The sequence below is a fragment of the Thermobia domestica genome, chromosome 5, assembly GCF_964235325.1.
Source record: "Thermobia domestica chromosome 5, izTheDome1.hap1.1, whole genome shotgun sequence".
Lineage (NCBI taxonomy): Eukaryota > Metazoa > Arthropoda > Insecta > Zygentoma > Lepismatidae > Thermobia > Thermobia domestica.
This window is the reverse complement of record NC_137458.1, coordinates 26,252,500-26,272,595: the sequence shown is the minus strand read 5'-3', so window position 1 is coordinate 26,272,595 and position 20,096 is coordinate 26,252,500. Positions and strand designations below refer to the sequence as shown.

The window sequence follows — 20,096 nt, the reverse complement described above, 5'->3', positions numbered from 1 at the left end:
TTCCATTTAATCCATTGGTGACAATCAGTTTATCGGAAAAACATTATTATTATTATTATTATTATTATTATTATTATTATTATTATTATTATTATTATTAATTATTATTATTATTATTATTATTATTATTATTATTATTATTATTATTGAAAATTAGTAATTGTGAAAGATAATAACTTCGATTAAAGCTGCTATGATGCTGCTATGATTACAGAATTTAGCTTGCAGTACCATCCTGAATTCAGTATGCTATTTTGATATCTGTGAGGAAGCTAAATTATTTCGATGCCTACATTCATGGAACCGAGCTGTTAACAAAAGAAGAGACACTTGTTTTCCCTGGCAGTCGTAAAAATGTGTATTTTGGCTCTTCCCCCTCCAGCCCAAAAGAAACCGTTGTTTCGGAAGCGGCGCAACTGGATTTTCTTTTATGTCAGCGGGAGGGCGATAGCAGGTAGCAAGCAAGACGGCCCAAAAAGTTGGACACTGTTGAACTTCTTGCAAGATGGAAAAAATGTTTTATGACCCTTTCAAGACTGTGTGTACACGGGGAAATATGGTAGGGTTTCAAGATTTTTTTATGACAGCTATAAGATCTTGTACAGCGGGGGACACTTCTAAATGGTACACCTTAGCCGTAAATCTCCATATGGCTGTACCATTTAGAAGTGTCCCCCGCTGTACAAGATCTTTTATGGTGTACACGGGGTTTTATTCCTTTCCAGCCTGCACTCACTCAAGGTCAACTCTTTCCTTGAAGTGGTACGTTTTGTCGCGGATTAAATATCTGAAATGTTTTAATTAGTCCATGACAGGTTGTAATTTATATAAGTGGTACGTTTTGTCGTGGAATACATATCAGAAATGCTTTAATTAATCCATGACAGGTTGTCATTTATGACAGGTCATCAAAAGTGGTACGTTTTGTCGCGAAAATTCAAGTGGTACGTTTTGTCGCTGGTACGTTTTGTCGGGACACCTTCTTCATCTGTATTAGCTTTTCCTCCTTGCTTCTAAGCAGCGGTAAACGAAGTCATGTGTAATTAAACAATGGTGATTTGCTGTTGGTTCAGAGTTTCCAACTTCAGAGAAGAAAATTACCGTCAAATGGGGTGAATAGAAACACATTTTTGGCTATATGAGAATATAAGTCTGGTAATGTTAAAGATTTCGCGTATCAGATTATTCCAAAAGAAAGGTCTTAATATGCTAATGAATTTCAGTAAACGTTATATTAATTTATCAACTCCACTTTTCTTCACCTTGATTTTTCTTAATGTTTCTATTCACCCCTACCCATGGGGTGAATAGAAACAATTACTTTATTTTCATTGTTGTTTCTTTTATACTATTGGAAAGGTAAAAAAGAAACAGCGTATTTGTTGAAATGAACTATTTATTTGATACCTGCAAGATATTAGTTCAATAAGACCAGTATTACATAAGTTACAAACTTATAAAACAATACAATGCACAATATAGGTATAAACGACCATATAGTTTTGATGATATTTGAATAAGATTTAAACCACTGAAATCATCAGGGAAACTTATCATGAGTTGAGTTGATTGTGAGGTTTACGTCCCGTTCAGCAGCGAGGCTGTATGAGACGTGGACCTACTGATTAACGTAGAATCAGAACTACATGAGCTCCCGCCGGGAATCGAACCCGGGTCTCCCACGCCAAAGGCGCGTACGCTAACCGCTTAGCCACGAAGGGGCCCGAAAGTTATCATATACTTAAAGCGTGCTGACGAACTCCTAATAAAACCCAACAGTTTCGTTCTGAAAATTTCATTGTTTATGTGCTCTCTTATAAAACACTCCCACATATGCATCATGTTCCCATTTTTGCACTTGGGTGCTGAATAGTCTCATCGAGTTTTAGCTTCTCATTTTACCACAGCAAAATCACCAGCTTTAGAAAACCATCATCTAGTTCGTGATCGTCTGGAATGTTGTCTTCTGGAGTGTTGTCTTTCTCCTCTTCCGACAATACAAATGTAGGTTGAGTTTCGTTGTGATTTGATGAAAATGTATCATTTTCAAAAAACAAACCAAAACTCTTACCAGAAACATCTATTCGTACTCTCTTCTTCCCTTATTTAATTTTTTCATCTTCTCTCATGCTCCTGAGAAGATCCATAAGGGAACGGTTTACAGTCTGAGATGACTTTTGCTGTTCTGTTTCTTCTCGTTCATTGTCTTTTTTTGGCAACATCCTCAGTATTTGGTCTCGACAAAGGGGAAAAATTCCACACTTTTCAAATCCAGCCCTGATATTTTCCTTCTTCAGTTTCACACTTTCTTTTTTTTTTTTTTTTTTTTTCAGAAGACTTGGAAATTTGTTCTTAGAGATGGTTGATACATTCCTATCAGGTCCTTTTTTCTGCTCCTCAAGAATTTTCCACTCCTTGAGGAATTTCAAGAATTTCCCAAGAAGTGTTTCTATTCACCCCACTAATTAAAAATCATAACAATAACCCAGTAAAGTTAAATTTTGATTAAAAATAATTTACAAAAGGAAAACTTTTACTATGAACGTCAGTAAATGAAACAACAAACTACAAAATAGGCATATGTTCAAATGCAACAAATATGAAAATGTCATACTTACCAAGAAAGTTTAAGGAGCGCTAAAATACCGTGTAAGATTTCAGTAACAAATTAATGCTACTGCCGTCTACCTCAGTGTTCCCAACTCAGTAAAACATTTTGTCTCTGCCCTGGACACTTTAGCCGTATAAGACTATGTTAAGAACTTTCAGTTTTCTTGATTAATTTATCGTCCAGATAAATCCAAAACTAATCTGGGAGTTTTGTTTCTATTCACCCCCATGTTTCTATTCACCCCGTTTGACGGTATACATTTTGTCTTCAAAATTATCGTATATTACAAAAAATTATCATATATTCGTTATGCACATGATAGTTGCAGGAACGAGCATAATACTACCAACAATAGCAATAATATATAATAAACTCTTTTAGTAATCTTCAGTTTCGAACTCCAAAGCTGCGTCACTGTTCTCACATTTTTTTAAAGCCTTATTAACAGTACTCTGAAAATAAGAATATTTTCACCCCCTCGTAAAACGTAACTGAATTTGAAGAATGGATACAGGATTACCATTTGCGGTTCTTACATTGTTATTGATTTGTTTTAGCAGGAATGACTATTAAAAACCTCAGTGTGTGTGTGTTTTGCACATTCAAAAGCAGAAAAAATGTGCGTTCTAAAATTATCGTATATTCACCTCTTATCGCAAGGACATTATCATTTATCGCATTAAAGTTTAAATTATCGCATATCACGATAAATTATCGTATAGTTGGCAAGCCTGGTTATTGGTCTACCAACGCTTGTACTCATTCGCAAAATATTTCACCGTTTTTTAACTATTAGTTTTGTTATGAATCCATGAAATTATTATAAATCATAAAATGTAATGCAGATTATCGAATAATATTGCAATCGAGAATGCTTAATTAAATAATAGAAATATTGGGCCTTATGCAAAGTCGTTTTCACACGTGATTAGTGCTATACTAAAGAGTTCGACTAACATATGTCTTCTTCAGTAGTCAAGCCTTTAGTATGATGCTAATCATACGTCAAAACGACTCTGCATAAGACCAATTACATTTAAACATGTCTAGTGATTATTTTCTATGGCACCAACTCAGCTATGTAAGTGTGTACTGCCTACTGCCCCTTTCTGCTGTAAGACCTCCACACAAGGATTCTTATAAAATGCATGTTATAATTTGCTCCGCTCCTTGCGAGGGTGGAAGTGCACTTCACTAGCCAATCATAGTTTTGAACAGCGGAAGGATACGAATATTGTTGTTTATCTCCGTTTAGAAGTAAGATTGAACAGATTATACAAATCGTTCGGAAAGTAACTATGCACCTGCACGATTAAAAAATGGACACGATTATACGGTGAGATATTTTCCAACCGATGCGATGCGGGGAATGTTTTATGTAACAGTTGGTTACAATGTTGTATGCAATTGGTTACACTGCAGTTGCTTTGTCGGAGCAAGAAGGGCAGTGTGTGTAGTGGATAGTTATTTTACGAACGCACTGTAGATTCGGTACTTACGAGAAAAAAAATCCTTACTACTATTTCTGAGAAACTAGTGTACGTACATTTCCCCCCCATTTTTCAGCTTTAAAACACATGCTGCGGTTGGGAGACATTACATTTTAATCTCATGTCTCTACAATGTACCATCAATTGAAATGCAGTTGAGACAATTCGCAGTTGCTGATACAGTTCGTGCCTGTAACATGTATTTAGTATCTTGTGGGAAACGCAAATTTTCCGTTGCGCTGTCACAAACAGATGCGAAATGGAGTCCCCTGATGTTCTAGTGTTTTGTCACCACTCAGACGTCGCTGCAACATTATATGGTCAGAAGAAATATCTATTTTAATTGCCAAGGTAATTATAATAATTTACAAGTACTATACATTATAACTCAATTATTTAGTAATAATAGTAATAGCGAGCTCTCTGTGGTTATATGGTAAGCGTACAGATCCGGGTTCGATTCCTGATGGGACCTCATTTGGTTCAAATCTCACATTCAGCTGTAGATCCACGGCTTATACAGCCTCGCTCCTGAAAGGGGCGTTAAACTCCTACAAACCAATCAACGAAATACGTAGATTGACTGAAAAGTTCTCGGCCTACCCAGGAAATGCTTCGACTCTATCCTAGCCAAATATCCTTTTACCATCTAATAGTATGTATTTTTGCTAGGTTGCATACCAAATGTCACATTAACATCTTTTTGTTTGTTTCAGGTATTGAAGATTGAAGTTGCCGAAGTGACCAGATTTTGAAAAATGGATAAAGCGTGCAAACGTGCGGTCATCCAGTATCTGCTGAAAAAGGACATGAGTACACAGAAGATCCACAATGACATTACGCAAATATTAGAGGAGGGTGCCCCTTCCTATTCTACTGTTAAAAAGTGGGTGGCGGAATTCAAGCGGGGCAACAACTCTGTTCAAGATGTCCCTTGCAGTGGAAGATAAGTCACGCCCTGTGCCGAGGGAAACATCACTGCAATTGAAAATATCATCATGGCAGACCGGCGTGTGACAGAACACTACATTGCTGAGAGAGTGGGCATATATCAAGAACGCGTTGGATACATAATAAGAGATGTACTGGACATGCACAATGTTTCATGTCGATGGGTTCCAAGAATGTTGACAAAAGGAAACAAACGACAGAGACACGTCATTTCCACCGAAAACTTGACTCTTTTTGAAAAAGGTCCTGTGACACTTCTTAAACGTTTTGTGACAATGGATGAAGCATGGTTCACCACTTTTAGCCAGAGTCCAAGGTTCAATCGAAACAGTGGAAACACACCTCCTCCCCAAAAGCCAAGAAGTTCAAATCAATCTCATCAGCTGGAAACGTGATGGTCTCTGTTTTTTGAGTTTCGCGAGTCATTATTTTGGTTGAGTACCTCAAGAAAGGTGAAACAGTGAAAGGTGGAACGGAGCATATTATGCTGCGCAACTGAAGCGTTTAAGGGATGCAATCAAATTGAAACGCCCAGGAATGTTGACAAAACGTGTCCTCTTTCATCAGGACAATGCACCCGTGCACACATCAACCATTGCGATGTCTGCTATCGACTCATGTGGCTTCGAGTTAGTTCGACATCCGCCTTATTCCCCCGATTTGGCTCCCTACGACTTTTATCTTTTCCCTTACCTTAAAAAAAAACATCTAGCAGGTACCCACTTTCCATCAAATGATGACGTCATGGCTACGGTGGAGAGCTTTTTTGAATGCAGAAGAAACCTTCTACAAGGAAGGTATAATGGCCTTGCAGCACTGGTGGAAAAAGTGTGTGGCCCTAAAAGGGACTATGTCGAAAAATAACTATAAACATTTGGGCTACCGATAATCTTTATTGGGTAGGCCGAGAACTTTTCAGTCATTCCACGTAATAGTAATAAAAGCCACCTTATTATCGAATCATTAAAGCGTCTGTTAAATTATTTAAATGATATCACTACTGAAATATAGGCTGAAGGGAGCGAAAGTGAGCTTGTACCATTCGACATTACATGTGTTTGCCATGTGCGTGGGTTTTCTTGGGGTTCTCCCGTTTCCTCCCACTTTCTTCATTCCACCATTTCATTCATTACTCATCATCATCGTCTCCTTTAGCATAACCGGCATAACTGTGGTACGTAAAACGCAAAGATTTCATTTCATTTGTTTTTTTTAATGACATGCATTTGGTGTTCGTTCCACAGTAATCTTAATATTTTGATGATACGTGGCGTATATTTTTGATACCTCTCGATTATATCTATTGTTTGGGATTAAAATTGATCAACAAAAAGAGAAACTCAATCTCATAAACTGTGATGATAATTACCATACCGACATAAAAAAAAGCGCATGTTTAAAATTCAAAACGGTAACAGATAAATACCTTTCCCGAATTTGATTGTGCAAGGTGGCTCAATGATAAGCCTGTGTGGCGTAGTCGAGGGATTGAGACAGGCTGACGGTCCTGAGACAAGAAGAGCATGGAAGTTTTTACTCGTAACTGTAGTCCAATGTCCGTTTTCGTGTCCTTATTGTATTGGCTTAAGTAAAAATATTAAACCATCTTATTTTGAAGAGCATGGAGACAAGTGTCCCGGTTGGAGAAAGGTAAAAAAAAAAAAAGAGTTGTAGAACTCTCACTCCTTGTGCAAGGGATCAAAGATTCGATCTCAGGCCATGTAAATGGATTCGTAAATGATTCTTTTTTTAGTTTACCGTTCGACGCTTACACCCTTTAGGCTAAAGGAAATGGATGTGAGTTTGTGGTGAACAACATTGTGTCCGTAGACCAGGCGCGCACACAGAAATTTTTACTGGGGTGGTGGTGGTGTCCAAAGTCAAAATATATCCCACTTTTTTCTTCAAGTTTCATATTTGTATTAACCATTAATACATGTGTTCTTGTATAATTAATCACTAATACATTTAATGCAGTAAACTATAATACAAATTAAATTATCTCGTGATATTGTGAAGAAAGCATTACCACAATAGCATTTTAATTAATTTGTTATCGTTATAAATCTACATTTGAGCACTGACGTAGTTTCCTAAGATTTATTTTCTTTTAATGTATAAAATATAAGGAAAAAATGTAATAAAAGTGCTCAAAATCAAGGAAAAGCAGGGTTTATTTTTGAAAATTTTCGCGGCTGGTCTGTCGACCTCACGGGAACGTTGTCGTATATTCTCGCCCCGGGCGCTGTCCATGGATGAACTAGAAATTTCATTTCAATACAAAATATTAGCTGCTAACTTAATAATAATAATAATAATAATAATAATAATAATAATAATAATAATAATAATAATAATAATAATAATAATAATAATAATAATAATAATAATAATAATGGACAGACGGTCGGACACAGCCGTTCTATAAGACTTCCGTCTCTTATCCTAATACGACCGTAATTACTCGTGTATAAAGTTGAATTTCAAAATGTTAAAAAACAAAATAATGGAGGTTTTGTAAAGTAATATGTAAAAGACACTTTATGATCAATTAGCAGCAATAACATAAATCTGGCCTTGCCTTCTATACGGAATATAAAAATAGAAGTTTTGGGGGGCTATTTGGCAGAGACCTAATATAGAACGCATAACTTCCTTCAAGCGATATAAACTCAGTTACTTTGAAATTAAATGTTTTTCTTGGAATTACTAACATGTGAGAATTGTAATTTGCTCTTCATATTAGACGAGTACTGAGTAGTCTATCATAAATTATTGAAGTCACTCTTTTACACAGAGGAAAAGTTCGAACACTCGACCTTCACTTCATAATAAACTAAAATTATTTTCTTACTACACGAAGAATAAAGATGGTGTTGAAATTCAATCTGAAAAGTACTAAAACCGGAAGGAACCCAGGGTTTGCACGCAAAGCAATTTAGTATTATATACATTTCCGTTCTGAATTCTGCACGCCATGTTTCTTTCTCTTCTCTTCTGACTGAAGTGTATTCCTTTCGTCTGTGCATTTCGTAAAGAAATGATCATAAACGAAATTTAAATAAACAACCTGTCAGTCAATATAAAATGCACTCGCCGCCGAAATGCAATTCAATTCTGTCTTTCCACACTCGTGCGAAGGCCATGATCTACCCTCCTACTCAAGTCCACACACTTGGCAGAAGTTCTTGCAAGACAAAAGAAAAAGAGCATAGTTTCTAAACTAAAACCTTATCATTGTATTCATAAATATGTCGATATATTTTCTTTTTTAACACAGTTTTATTGAACTTATTATATCTGTTTATTTGGGGTCAGATTTTGCAATGAATTCTTCTAGGATGAAATATCAACTTACCAACGGGTAGGAAAGGAGTGCTTTGCGTATTTACACACGACTAATTAAAAGAAAAAGTTATATAAACCTTATAAGATTCTTTAAATCCATAATCTGATTAATTCGCCATTTGTCCATAGTTATCAATAACTTCATCAATTTTTGCATTGAAGTTACTGTTACAAAATAATAATTATTAAAAACCTCAGTTATATAGGTAACTGAGACCTAGGTCTGCACCTAAAGATATTAAACCTCCATTGAAGTTACCCTCTATTCAAACCGGAAGTGCTTAAAATGAACCATTTCGAGTTTCAACATTTATCGCAATAGAACGAAAACGGTAACAAGTAGCAAGAAAAGATCTTTGTGGGAAGGGAGGGAAGATTTTGCATTTCAAGACAACGTATTACAACTACCCATAACACTCTATCGGAACTGAAAGTGGTTACTGAATTTACTATTACTTCCGGCTTTAATACTGATTTTAGTTAACCAAATTTGGTAAAAAAATATCAACAAGCGACTTTTTGCAATCGATTCAATGGGCCATTTTAATTAATCCACGGAAATATCTGAAAAATGATAAAACATAGAAGAAATGTTTGAAGTAAACGTTATATATTGCTAAGGGGAAAAACCATTTCCGCCAAAAGTACCCCTTCCCACCCCCCGGAAATGGGGGTAACGGGGGGTAACTTTGAAATGTCAAATGGGAACATGGGTCGAGTAATACCTCGTTCGAAAGGTCTTGGAAAACTAAGTAACGCTGTACCAAAATTTGTTTCATATGGAGCACCAGTTTCAAAATGGCCGCCATGATATAGTTCGGAAACTCCAGTAGCCGTAGTATGAAAACCATGGGAGGTAAATGAATGGAACAAAATTGAAATACGTAAATATCATAGGGCATATCGAATGGTGTGGTCCCTGTGATCCCAGTGGCCTCCCTGAAGGGATCTTGGGGGCTAACTTCAAGATTTCAAATAGTAACATGAGTCGAGTGGTACCTCTTTCGATAAATCTTGCAAAATCAAACATCTTGCAGGAGAAAACGATTGAGGTGAAATGGCAGTGTTCTCAAAAGGCCGCCGAAACATAGTATCAGTGTCAGAGAAAAGGTTTAGTATCCGTAGTATGAAAGCGATTGGAGATAAATCAACAGAAGAAAAACTGGAGTAGGTAACTGACGTAAGGCACATCGAGAGGTGTTGTCGGGGTGACTCCACTGAAAGGTATCCGGGGCCAACTTGAAAATTTCAAATAGCAACTTGAAGCGAGTAACATCATGTTACATAGACAAATGAATATCAAACAGCTTCTGTAAGAATATTTTCGACATGAGACACCGTTTTCAAAATGATCGCCAAGACATGGTGAATGTGTCTAAGAAAACGTCTAGTGCCCATAGTATGAATACGGGTAGAGATAAATGAAAATAACGAAAATTAAATAGGAAAACCACGGAGGCGTTCCAAGGCTCGAGAATGATACAACAGAGATAAAAATGTTAGAGTATTTAATAAAATTGCCATAATGTATAGAGAGATATCCAAGTCCTGCAAAATAATCTTTTCCTGTGCCCTGTATGTGAGTGGGGTGGAAAGTAACAGTGAAAGTTCAAATGAGAACTCTACTTTAATTCGCAAATTAAGGCTACCTTACAAATAGGTATGGTATGGTTGAAACATTTGTTTGTAAGGATGACGCTGTAGTGACTAAAAAAAAGGTGAAATTTTATTTGAATGGTAACGCATATCTGTATGGCTAAGTATGAGTTGATGCGAAAACAGAAGGAACGTTACACGAAAGAAGTTGTCGAATAATGCAGTTGCTGGAACTTACAAACGTGTGAATTTGCTAATCTCCGTCGCCACAGAAATTTTTATGCAATGCGTGCTGGTTATTCGGAAAGCATTTCGGGGATATACGTACACACTGTTTCGTCCCTCAAGCTCACAATATGACATGAGTGCTAATAGCTAATCAAAATGTAACTGTGGCCAAGGGCGCCCATGTTGTGGTTTACAAGGGAGGCAAGAAAAAGCGACATTTCAAATATAGTTTCAAATTTTGCTGTAGCTATTCTAAAAATTCTATTGAGTTTTCGATATTCCGAAGCACAATTTCCTCTAGGGGGACGAGAGCCCCCCTTGCCCCCCTTATGGGCGCCCTTGACTGTGGCCATCCGCATCAACTGAGTGCACTAATTCTCTATCCCTGAAGTCTGCCTTCCAAACAGCATTGGGTAGGTCAAGCGTACGCCCGAACCGTTGTCCGGTCGGACATTGAAATTTTGAAGTTAGCTCACAAGATCCCTTCAGGGAAGCCGCTGGGATCGCAGGGGTCACATCATTCGATATGCCCTATGATATTTACGTATTTCAATTTTGTTCCATTCATTTACCTCCCATGGTTTTCATACTACGGCTACTGGAGTTTCCGAACTATATCATGGCGGCCATTTTGAAACTGGTGCTCCATATGAAACAAATTTTGGTACAGCGTTACTTAGTTTTCCAAGACCTTTCGAACGAGGTATTATTCGACCTATGTTCCCATTTGACATTTCAAAGTTACCCCCCGTTACCCCCATTTCCGGGGGGTGGGGAGGGGTACTTTTGGCGGAAATGGTTTTCCCCCTTAGCAATATATAACGTGTACTTCAAACATTTCTTCTATGTTTTATCATTTTTCAGATATTTCCGTGGATTAATTAAAATGGCCCACCCTGTATATATATATATATATATATATATATATATATATATATATATATATATATATATATATATATATATATGAGTTGAGTTGATTTTGAGTTTAACGTCCCGTTCAGCAGCGAGGCTATATGAGACGTGGACCTACTGATTAACGTGGAATCCGAACCACATGAGCTCCCGCCGGGAATTGAACCCGGGTCTCATATATATATATATATATATATATATATATATATATATATATATATATATATCCTCCCTTAGCCCTCTATTCAAATCGGAAGTGGTTGTAATAAACTATTTTTTGGTTTCAACCCCGGAAACCGCTTCTTGATAATGTTTACCATTTTGGCTCTATGGATATCAATACTGAAATCTGAATTATTAAATATCTCCTAGCGATAAAACTCGACTCCACTCGAAACTCGAAGCGAATTCGAGTCGAGTTTCGAGTCAAGCCAAAGGTAATATTCTCAAGTCGAGTTCCGAGCCGAGTCACTGTTTTGAGGTCGAGTTTGATAAATGGCTCGCTCGTTTAGCTCGTTTTGAGATCATGGCCTGATTGACTGGAAAGCGAAAGCTATGAGAAATGTAAGCAGTAATATGGAATATTTATAGTGCTGCTCACGAGGTGAGACACTGCTCGCATCTTGCCTCGTCTCGATTAACAAGACGACAATGGATTTTTATAACGAGACAGCCTCAAATGTCGTGAGCACTAACATAAGTATATACTGCAGTTCTCACCACCAAGGCTGAGACCTGCACGGTGAAAGTTTTGAGCCGAAGCAGAAGCCCAACCCGTGTAGAGATGTTAACTGTCTTAGCTCGGTTCAACTGAGCGAACAGCTCGAGCCGGCTTGGTTGAGATGAGGCACCGACTCGGTTCAAGTGAGCTATCGTCTCGAGCCGGCTCGGTTGGGGTAAGACATGAGCTCGGTTTGTTTCGTCTCATGTCGGTTTGGGTGGGTGAGCTGTTTTTTCGGCTCGATAGGGAAGGAGCTGTGAGCCGAGCCGCTCAAGCCGTTGATAGCCCGGACCAAGCAGTTTTGAACATTTGTGGCCAGTGCCCTCTAACTTTTAACGATTTTTGGTTCGAGCCCGGATACGTGTACCGTCAATTCAAAACCAGAACCTCATGAACGATGTCCTTGCCTCCTAGACTTCACGACTACCGAGGTCAGCAGTCAACTAGTTTTTAGTATTCAGATACAAACTACCTATCTTTCATATTTATACACGGTGTTATAATAATAATAATAATAATAATAATAATAATAATAATAATAATAATAATAATAATAATAATAATAATAATAATAATAATAATAATAATAATAATAATAATGTTATAGTAGTAGTAGTATCATTGATAATAATTATATTGTCTATGTAGGATACTTGAAGAAGGTACTTGAAACTACACACAGCATTTGGCTCGATTTGGCTCGACTCGACTCGAAACTCGAGTCAAATTCGAGTCGAGTTGGAGGAAATTTTTCGAGCCGAGTTCTCGAGTCAAGCTCAAAGATGTCTGTTTCGAGTCAAGTCGAGTTTCAATGAAAACTTGTTCGAACTTGCTCGTGCCCATCCCTAATATCTACCTTTTTCGGGTTTTCGTACAGTGTAATGGATGAAAATGGAACCTAAATTTTGGACGTTGAATCTATTCTGAAAAACAGCTTCTCGATATCTGTTACCGTTTTTTTCCTATGTAAATGAATATTGAAACCGGAAATTTCTACCACTTTCGTTTTTAGTAGTGTCAAGGGTGGGGGTGGTATATTGTCTTAAGACGCTAAATCGATTTAAAAAATGCTTCCTGCTATTTACTAGCATTGTTGATCTATGGTGATCAACATTGAAACTGGAAACGGTTGATTTCCACCATTTCTGATTTGAATAGATTAACAGAGGAGATGAAACCTATTCTTAGAACGCTGAATCAACTGGAAAAAAAAGTGTCTATATATCTTACCACTTTTGCTCTGATATCTGTAAATGGATAGACAGACATACCCGTTCTATGAGACTTCTGGTACTTATGCATTGCACAGTTTGGAAGTCTACTAATTAACGCAACATTGAATTATAGATAAGTGAAGAAAGAGAGTCATTAAAGATATTTATTTAGTTTTTCTTTACTATCTCAAAGCTATACAGAATGGAATCAGTTCTTTCTGCAATCATCGATTTAATTGTATTTTAATGAAGACTTTGAATATCTTAACGGCCAAATATCCTTTTTTATACGTTCAAAAAGTCATTGCAGGATACAATGGTCGAAGTGAGACGGTATGCGGTGGTATGCCATACCGCCTCTGGTTTTTCAGTGATGAAGGCATACCGTCTCTGGTTTTCCAATGATTAAAACATACCATCACCAGGAAGTAGATGCTAAATACCTTTAATAAATCCATTTTTATACACTGTAATTGACGAATATCTTTGCACATAAAAGGTTTTATTTCTTATGTAAAACAGTTGACAACACTGACAATTTTCTTATCTTTTTCCTACCTTTTGTTTTGAAAATGAGATGTTTGCAAAGAAGTCGCCTAGTTTATATTTCGATGTGCCATAATGATTTTTTCTTTTTTTTTATGTATGTGTGTCTTCTTGCCCTACTGCATAAGTATATAAATGCCGTGTTTTGAGCATGGGCATGTTTAGGAGTTGTCTGCTGTCGGAGCGAACATTCCGTGTGTTTCGAATACCCCACAGTCGAGAGGGAGACCGGTAGTTTCCCGCAAGAAATTATTAATATTCTCATTCGGTTTTTGAGTACTTTCATATATAATTCTCTATAATACAACTTAAGGGGATATATTTTTTTCAGAAAGTTGGAGGGGATCAAAGTCCCCTCATGCCACCATCCCCCCGCGTTATTACAGGGAAGCTCTCCAATGGTTTTCAGTCATTATGTAAATAGAAATACAATCTTTTAGGCAACATACCCTCACTGCATTTCAACATTTGAGTAGCCTGTATATCAAGTCAAAATCGTAATAAAACATACCGCCTCTGGTTTTTCCCACTTCGAACACTGGAAGGATATGTCGAAATTCACAATAACTTGATGTTCTGCCCTTTTCAGTTTAGAGTACCTTTTGTTCCTGACCCAGTATATCACGAGAGATAGAAACTCCGATATGATCGAAACGGTGTTGACAGACAATTGCTAAGACGCTGAAACCAAATTATTCTTAAACCTAAGGTTGGGACGCCGTTTACATAGGAGATAAGAACGCGACAACCTGTTCTATTTTCTCCCTGGACACTAAGTTAGATATATTGTTGGGTTACGTTGTTAACACAGTGTGAGAAATTAGTTCCTCTAATTTAAAAGAGGAAGAAGAAGAAGAAAACGCAGTAACTTATAAAAATCTTTTTGAAACTATCCAGAACTATAATTTCTTATATTTATAAAAAAAGGAAGAAATTTTACAGGAAAAACATATCAGAAAAACTCAAAACTTACGGGAAAAAATTACATCTGTCAGCCCTGGCCTATAACTTTATATGCGATCAGAAACGTCAATGTATACTTTTTAATCAATTGTGTAGTACCATACTAATAAAAAAATTCAACTTTTATATAAGTGGAGAAATCCCGATCAAAATTGAAATGTTGTTGCTGCATGACAGAAATTTCCCTGATCTAGGGAAATTTCATAGGTAAATTTTGCAAAAAGCGAAAAAAGGAATTTTTTCGATAAAACGTGAAACTCCAGAGAAATTCTCGCTCTGACTAATTGACCAATATAAATCCTTCTACTTCAGAAATAAACCCATTCAATAACATTTATGTCTTCAAAGTAGTATAATTTGCACTATTATTGGTTGAGTGTAGTTGTGTGTATTTTTTGTGAAAAAAATGGAGGAAAAAGTAAAAAAAATAGAAGCAAACAGCAAATGAATAAAATAAACATTTAATACAGCTAAATTAATCGTATCACACAACTTCTGTCATAGGAATTGGACTCAACAAACTAGGGAAAAACTGATAAGAATAGGGACAATTTTGTGTTAGTCGAGGGAAACTTTCTTAAGGAAACCTACGAACAATGCTGCATGGAATCCTAAAGATATAATCTTTCGCCGGAACCAAACAAACCTCTCTCTCATCATAGGTAGAAATGCCAACCATCTAGCCACGAACTCTGACATACAATGTGAAGCAATTAACAGTTGGAGTAACTTACCAGGGGTCAATTTGACCCCATAGCTTTCTATGACTCTAAGACCAGCGAAGAGATCAAATGATATTCTAGTGTTACAATACAAGCAATGAACATTTATTGTAAAGAGGAAAATGTCCCACATAAGAGAAACTAACAAAATGAGGTTGGCGCCAAAACTCGCTTGCACGAAAATGCCATGCCCTAAGCGCCATCTACATTTGGCAGAATAAGAAAAATTATTTTCTTTCCTCCTCTCGGAATATGACTGAAAAGTCTTTTATTCCATGATTGACCAAGATGGCGTCATTTTGACCCCATTTTCCATTTCTGTAAATAAAAAGACAAATTAGACTCTACGATACTTGTTTAAGTGTACAAAATTATTCAAGAGACTCTTATAGAAGCATTAATAGAAGACCATTTCAGCATATATTTTTTTAATGCAATAAAAAATATAAGATGTCTCGCTGGGGTCAAATTAACCCCATCTTGGTACTCCAAGGGTTAAAAAAAGAAGAAAAGAAAAAGAAAACAGGCATACGAGAAAAAAATAGCAATTTATGTGGTACATAAAATAATTATTGTGTTCAAGTGAAGAGATTGTTGAAGTACCACAATGCACGTAACATTAATCCAGAATAAAATGTTCTTCCATAAACGATGTTCTAATGACGGTGTTCAAAAGGATATCAACCTCTTTTAAATCAAGTGAAAGACAAGAATAAGTTTTGTTTTCTAGCGTAATAGCATTTATTAAACTTAAGAAACAAAAACTGGTTATTGATTTCGAAATATTGCTTGTAAGTCAGTAATATGAAACTTCCTGTGACGTCATATACGGAAAAACGTGAATTCTTCGAAAACACAAAATACCTCAAAAACCACTGACAATTTCCTCTGGTAATTCTCTGTATCGCGTTAGTATTATAGCGAAATTACTATTAGTCTACACCACTGTATGAAAATTCATGGCTGAATTAAAAAAAAAAATACTCAGTGTGGTGAAATATCTACTTAAAATTGTAGAACAATATACATACAGTATATACGTTTTATAGTAAAATATTAATATGTGAATATCTTGTAACTAGATTCCCTAACTAAATATTTCAGCTGTATACATCAAATAATAATAAATTCTGTTTAAATAAATAATAAATTACTTACATTTCGTCAACAAGTATGTTTTTATGCGCGCCAAACAAAAACAAAAGCTATGTTCCCACTATTGCCAGAACAATTTATTTATTACTTTAATCTGGGTTAGCAAGACAATTTACTCGATACGTTTTCCACATAAATTAACATAATTTACTAGTTATTTACGTCACATAGAAAACAATCTTTTACGGAAACGTAAAGAACTATTTTTCTTCCTTAAGAAAAAAATAAAATAATTCAAAAGCAGAACACAAAATACAATTTCTTCAAAGTTGTTAGTTCCATCAAATGAAGCGAAGCGACTTTTCAGACTTTATATAGATATAGTATTAATAGAGGAGAGTATGAAAAGGAACATGTGTTGCGTTGCGTGTAGCTAATATTTCTTATTATTTTACCCTCGTTGCAGACTGCGGAGTGGACAAAACATTGAGAATTGAAACCGACGTAGCTACTGACAGCAAGTGTGAAGTAGAGTGGATTTTTGTGAGTGCAGAAAGTTATCAGACGCGGCGACCACGAAGGCACATGGGTATCAAAAGCCAGCATTGTAATTGGATTGTACAGTCGTACCACACGTCACTATACTTCTCGGGCTTAAAACGTTTGTCGACACAGAGAATTAAAACGTAAAACAATATGGAATTATATCGTAATAGTTATTTGTTATTTATACATGCAAGGTTTCTTTACGAAAACAATATGACAGTTTGTAAAATCCAAAATCCAGCTAGAGCTCAAGCAAGTTTGGAAGGAATCTTTTAAAACCTTTTTCTTTGTGCCAAACCAAACAGTAACCAGCACAAGAAATCTTTCGCTTTAATTTGTAAATTTGTTTCAATTTTTTGCGTCTTTACATACTTTACGCACTTTTATGCGTGTTTTATGTGTCACGTAGAAAACTTTTTATTGTATGTAATTACTCAATCCTGTCTTTAATATATGTAATACTTTGTATGAACGAGTCACTATGTACTGCATGTTTTTGGATGTTAATGGCAAGTATGAATTCACATGATGACTGTTTTTGTACTTGTTACAGTGAGTGGTTTAACAGAAAAAAGGCAGTGTAAAAGATATAACATACTAGTTTTGTAAATCACTGACATGAAATGGGTACAGGATCGATATCTGGTGGGAGAGCACAGAAATTTTAATTTCACAATTATTCATTTTCATTAATCATCTGATGATTTAGCACGAAGAGATAACCGTGGAAAGTTAAACTTAAAACAAAATCAATTTGTCATGAAATGGTGTAAAATTACAATATTGTCGCACCAGCATTTCTTGTATGTTTATTGTAAACATAAGAAAACATTAAATTTCGCAAATTAACGTTAAAAATCGTATATCAGTTTACAAACTGAAAAGTAAAATTCTTTTGAGAAGAAATTTTAGAAAATCAAATCTAGACTTTTTCCAAGTCTAGCCACGCTGGTTTACCCAATCTCATAATACGAGGGTCATTTAACTCGAAGTGGCAACATAGTTGTGAAATGCAATGTAATGAATCACTCACCTCAAGAAGCTTACAGTCCTTCGATGTCGTCTCCGCCAGCCTGTTGAACCCTTAGCCAGATGTCTGGTAACTGTTGAATACATGCTAAAGCCCCACTTTGTGAGAGGGTGTTGGCAGTGCGCCCTAATTCACGGACAATGCTGGAAATGTTTGTGAAACGTTTGTCCATGAGAGGGTCTTTCATTTTTGGGAAAAGATTAAAATCGCAGGGGCTCATATCTGGGGATTATGGCGGGTGCTCCAGTATCTCCCAGCCCCATCGTCATAACAGAATCTGTACTGGATTGGCTGTATGGCATCTGGCATTGTCGTGTAGAAGAATTGGACAAAACTCCAGGAGGTGTGGACGTTTGCGCTACCATGCTGATTGCAAATGGTGACTGAGGTATGAAACATAGTATGCAGCATTGACGGTAACGCCCGGTGGAACTTGATGTGATAGGATAATGCCTTTGTGGTCGTATGACATTATCATAATCACCTTTACGTTTGCTGGCTCTTGCCTAAGCTTTTCTTTGTCGTGGAGATTCTGGGTGGCGCCATTCATCGACTGATGTTTCAATTCCAGTCGTAGGATCTTCCTCACGTTTCGTCACTTGCAATAATGCGGTGCAAGAAGTCATCACCTTCTTCATTGTAACGTTGAAGGTGTAGGCGCGCACATTCCCACCTGTGCCACTTTTGAACGTCGGTCAGAGCATGGGGTGCCCATCTGCTTGCAATTTTCCGCATGCTAAAATCTTGTGTTAACTTGCGGAACACTGATCCGGAAGAAATGTTCAACTCCTGTGCTAATTCACTACAAGTCCAGCGCCGATCACCGTCAAGCAGTGTCCGTCTTGCAAAATGAATTTCCCCCTTAGCCGTTCGCATATGAACCCCACCGTGCATTTTGTCTGTTGACTGTCGTCCCGCCTGAAATGCTGCAACCCATCTCGCCACTGGCAGGTACGGTAGAGCAGGTTCACCACAAGCCTCTACTAATCCTCTGTGAATCGTCCTAGCATTTCGCCCTCGTGCCACCTGAAATTTGATAAACACATGCTGTTCTGCACACGTGAACATTGTGTTAGGGCGGTATTTCATAGAACCATCACTTTAACAATGTCTACTCGCCAAACACACCGACCGCAGCAGCGTTGAACTGACTCGTGGCCCACACGACACTCCAATCGTAGCAGTGTTGCCAGTTCGAGTTAAATGACCCTCATATATCGACAAGTTAAACGCGAGAATGTAGAGAACGTGATAATATTCATAGAAGAAGTAAATGAATAAATAAAAGAACAGAAGACTAATATAAGGTTGAAGAGGAAAAAGTAACGCAATATACAAACGCTACCGACAGAAAGAACATAAGGTAGCACGAAAGATACAGAAAATTATACGAAAAAAGTAGAACGCTCATGAATAAAATGAAAAGTAAGAAAGAAATTTAAAAATAATAGTGATCTGGAATGAAAGATGATCATACGTACCGAATAGAAAGTAATTCTGAAGAGAGTAGACTACGAAGAGCAAATACAAGAGGAAAGGAAAGCAAAAGGAGAAAACAAACAAGCAGAAGAGAGAGAAAAGAAGGAGGAACAAAGAAAAGAAAGCAGACAAGCAACTGAGAAAGAAGGGGAAGAAAAGAAGGTAGATAGGCAGAAGAGAAAGAAAAGAATAGCAAAAAACGGTAGATGAGAAGAAGAGAAAGAAAAGAAGGCGAAGAAAAAGAAAAAGTGAAAAAATCAACTTCGGACGACTCCTATGTTTTCAGAAGGGAGGAGGTTTGAGGAAGATACAGTTACGGTGCTGGAGCGAAGTTGTTGTTATTATTATTATTATTATTATTATTATTATTATTATTATTATTATTATTATTATTATTATTATTATTATTATTATTATTATTATTATTATTATTATTGTACCCATAGGTCTTCACTTAGAGAAACTTACTGTGCATACAGAACATAGAAACAAGGCAAGATGTTGTACTAATATATGTATTTGTTAAGAAAGCGATGGCTCTAAGCTTTCATTAATATGTATAATATGTTTCATTTGAATAAATGCCAGCGTTTAAAGATTAGAGAAATTAATTTTATTTGGATATTCAGAACACATTCCAC

General features: G+C 36.5%; 1 protein-coding gene across 1 annotated transcript in view; it reads right to left on the bottom strand.

Moving 5' to 3' along the window:
* The window catches only part of LOC145684999 (heat shock factor 2-binding protein-like), a 179,724-nt gene extending 161,561 nt beyond the window's left edge, over positions 1-18,163 (bottom strand). The window contains exons 1-2 of the mRNA XM_081757340.1: positions 17,994-18,163; positions 15,318-15,382 (exon numbers count right to left, since the gene is read on the bottom strand). Of these exons, the coding sequence (XP_081613466.1) occupies positions 15,318-15,382; positions 17,994-18,163 (235 nt within the window). The remainder of the gene's footprint in view (positions 1-15,317; positions 15,383-17,993) is intronic.
* Between the last annotated feature and the right edge of the window lie 1,933 nt (positions 18,164-20,096).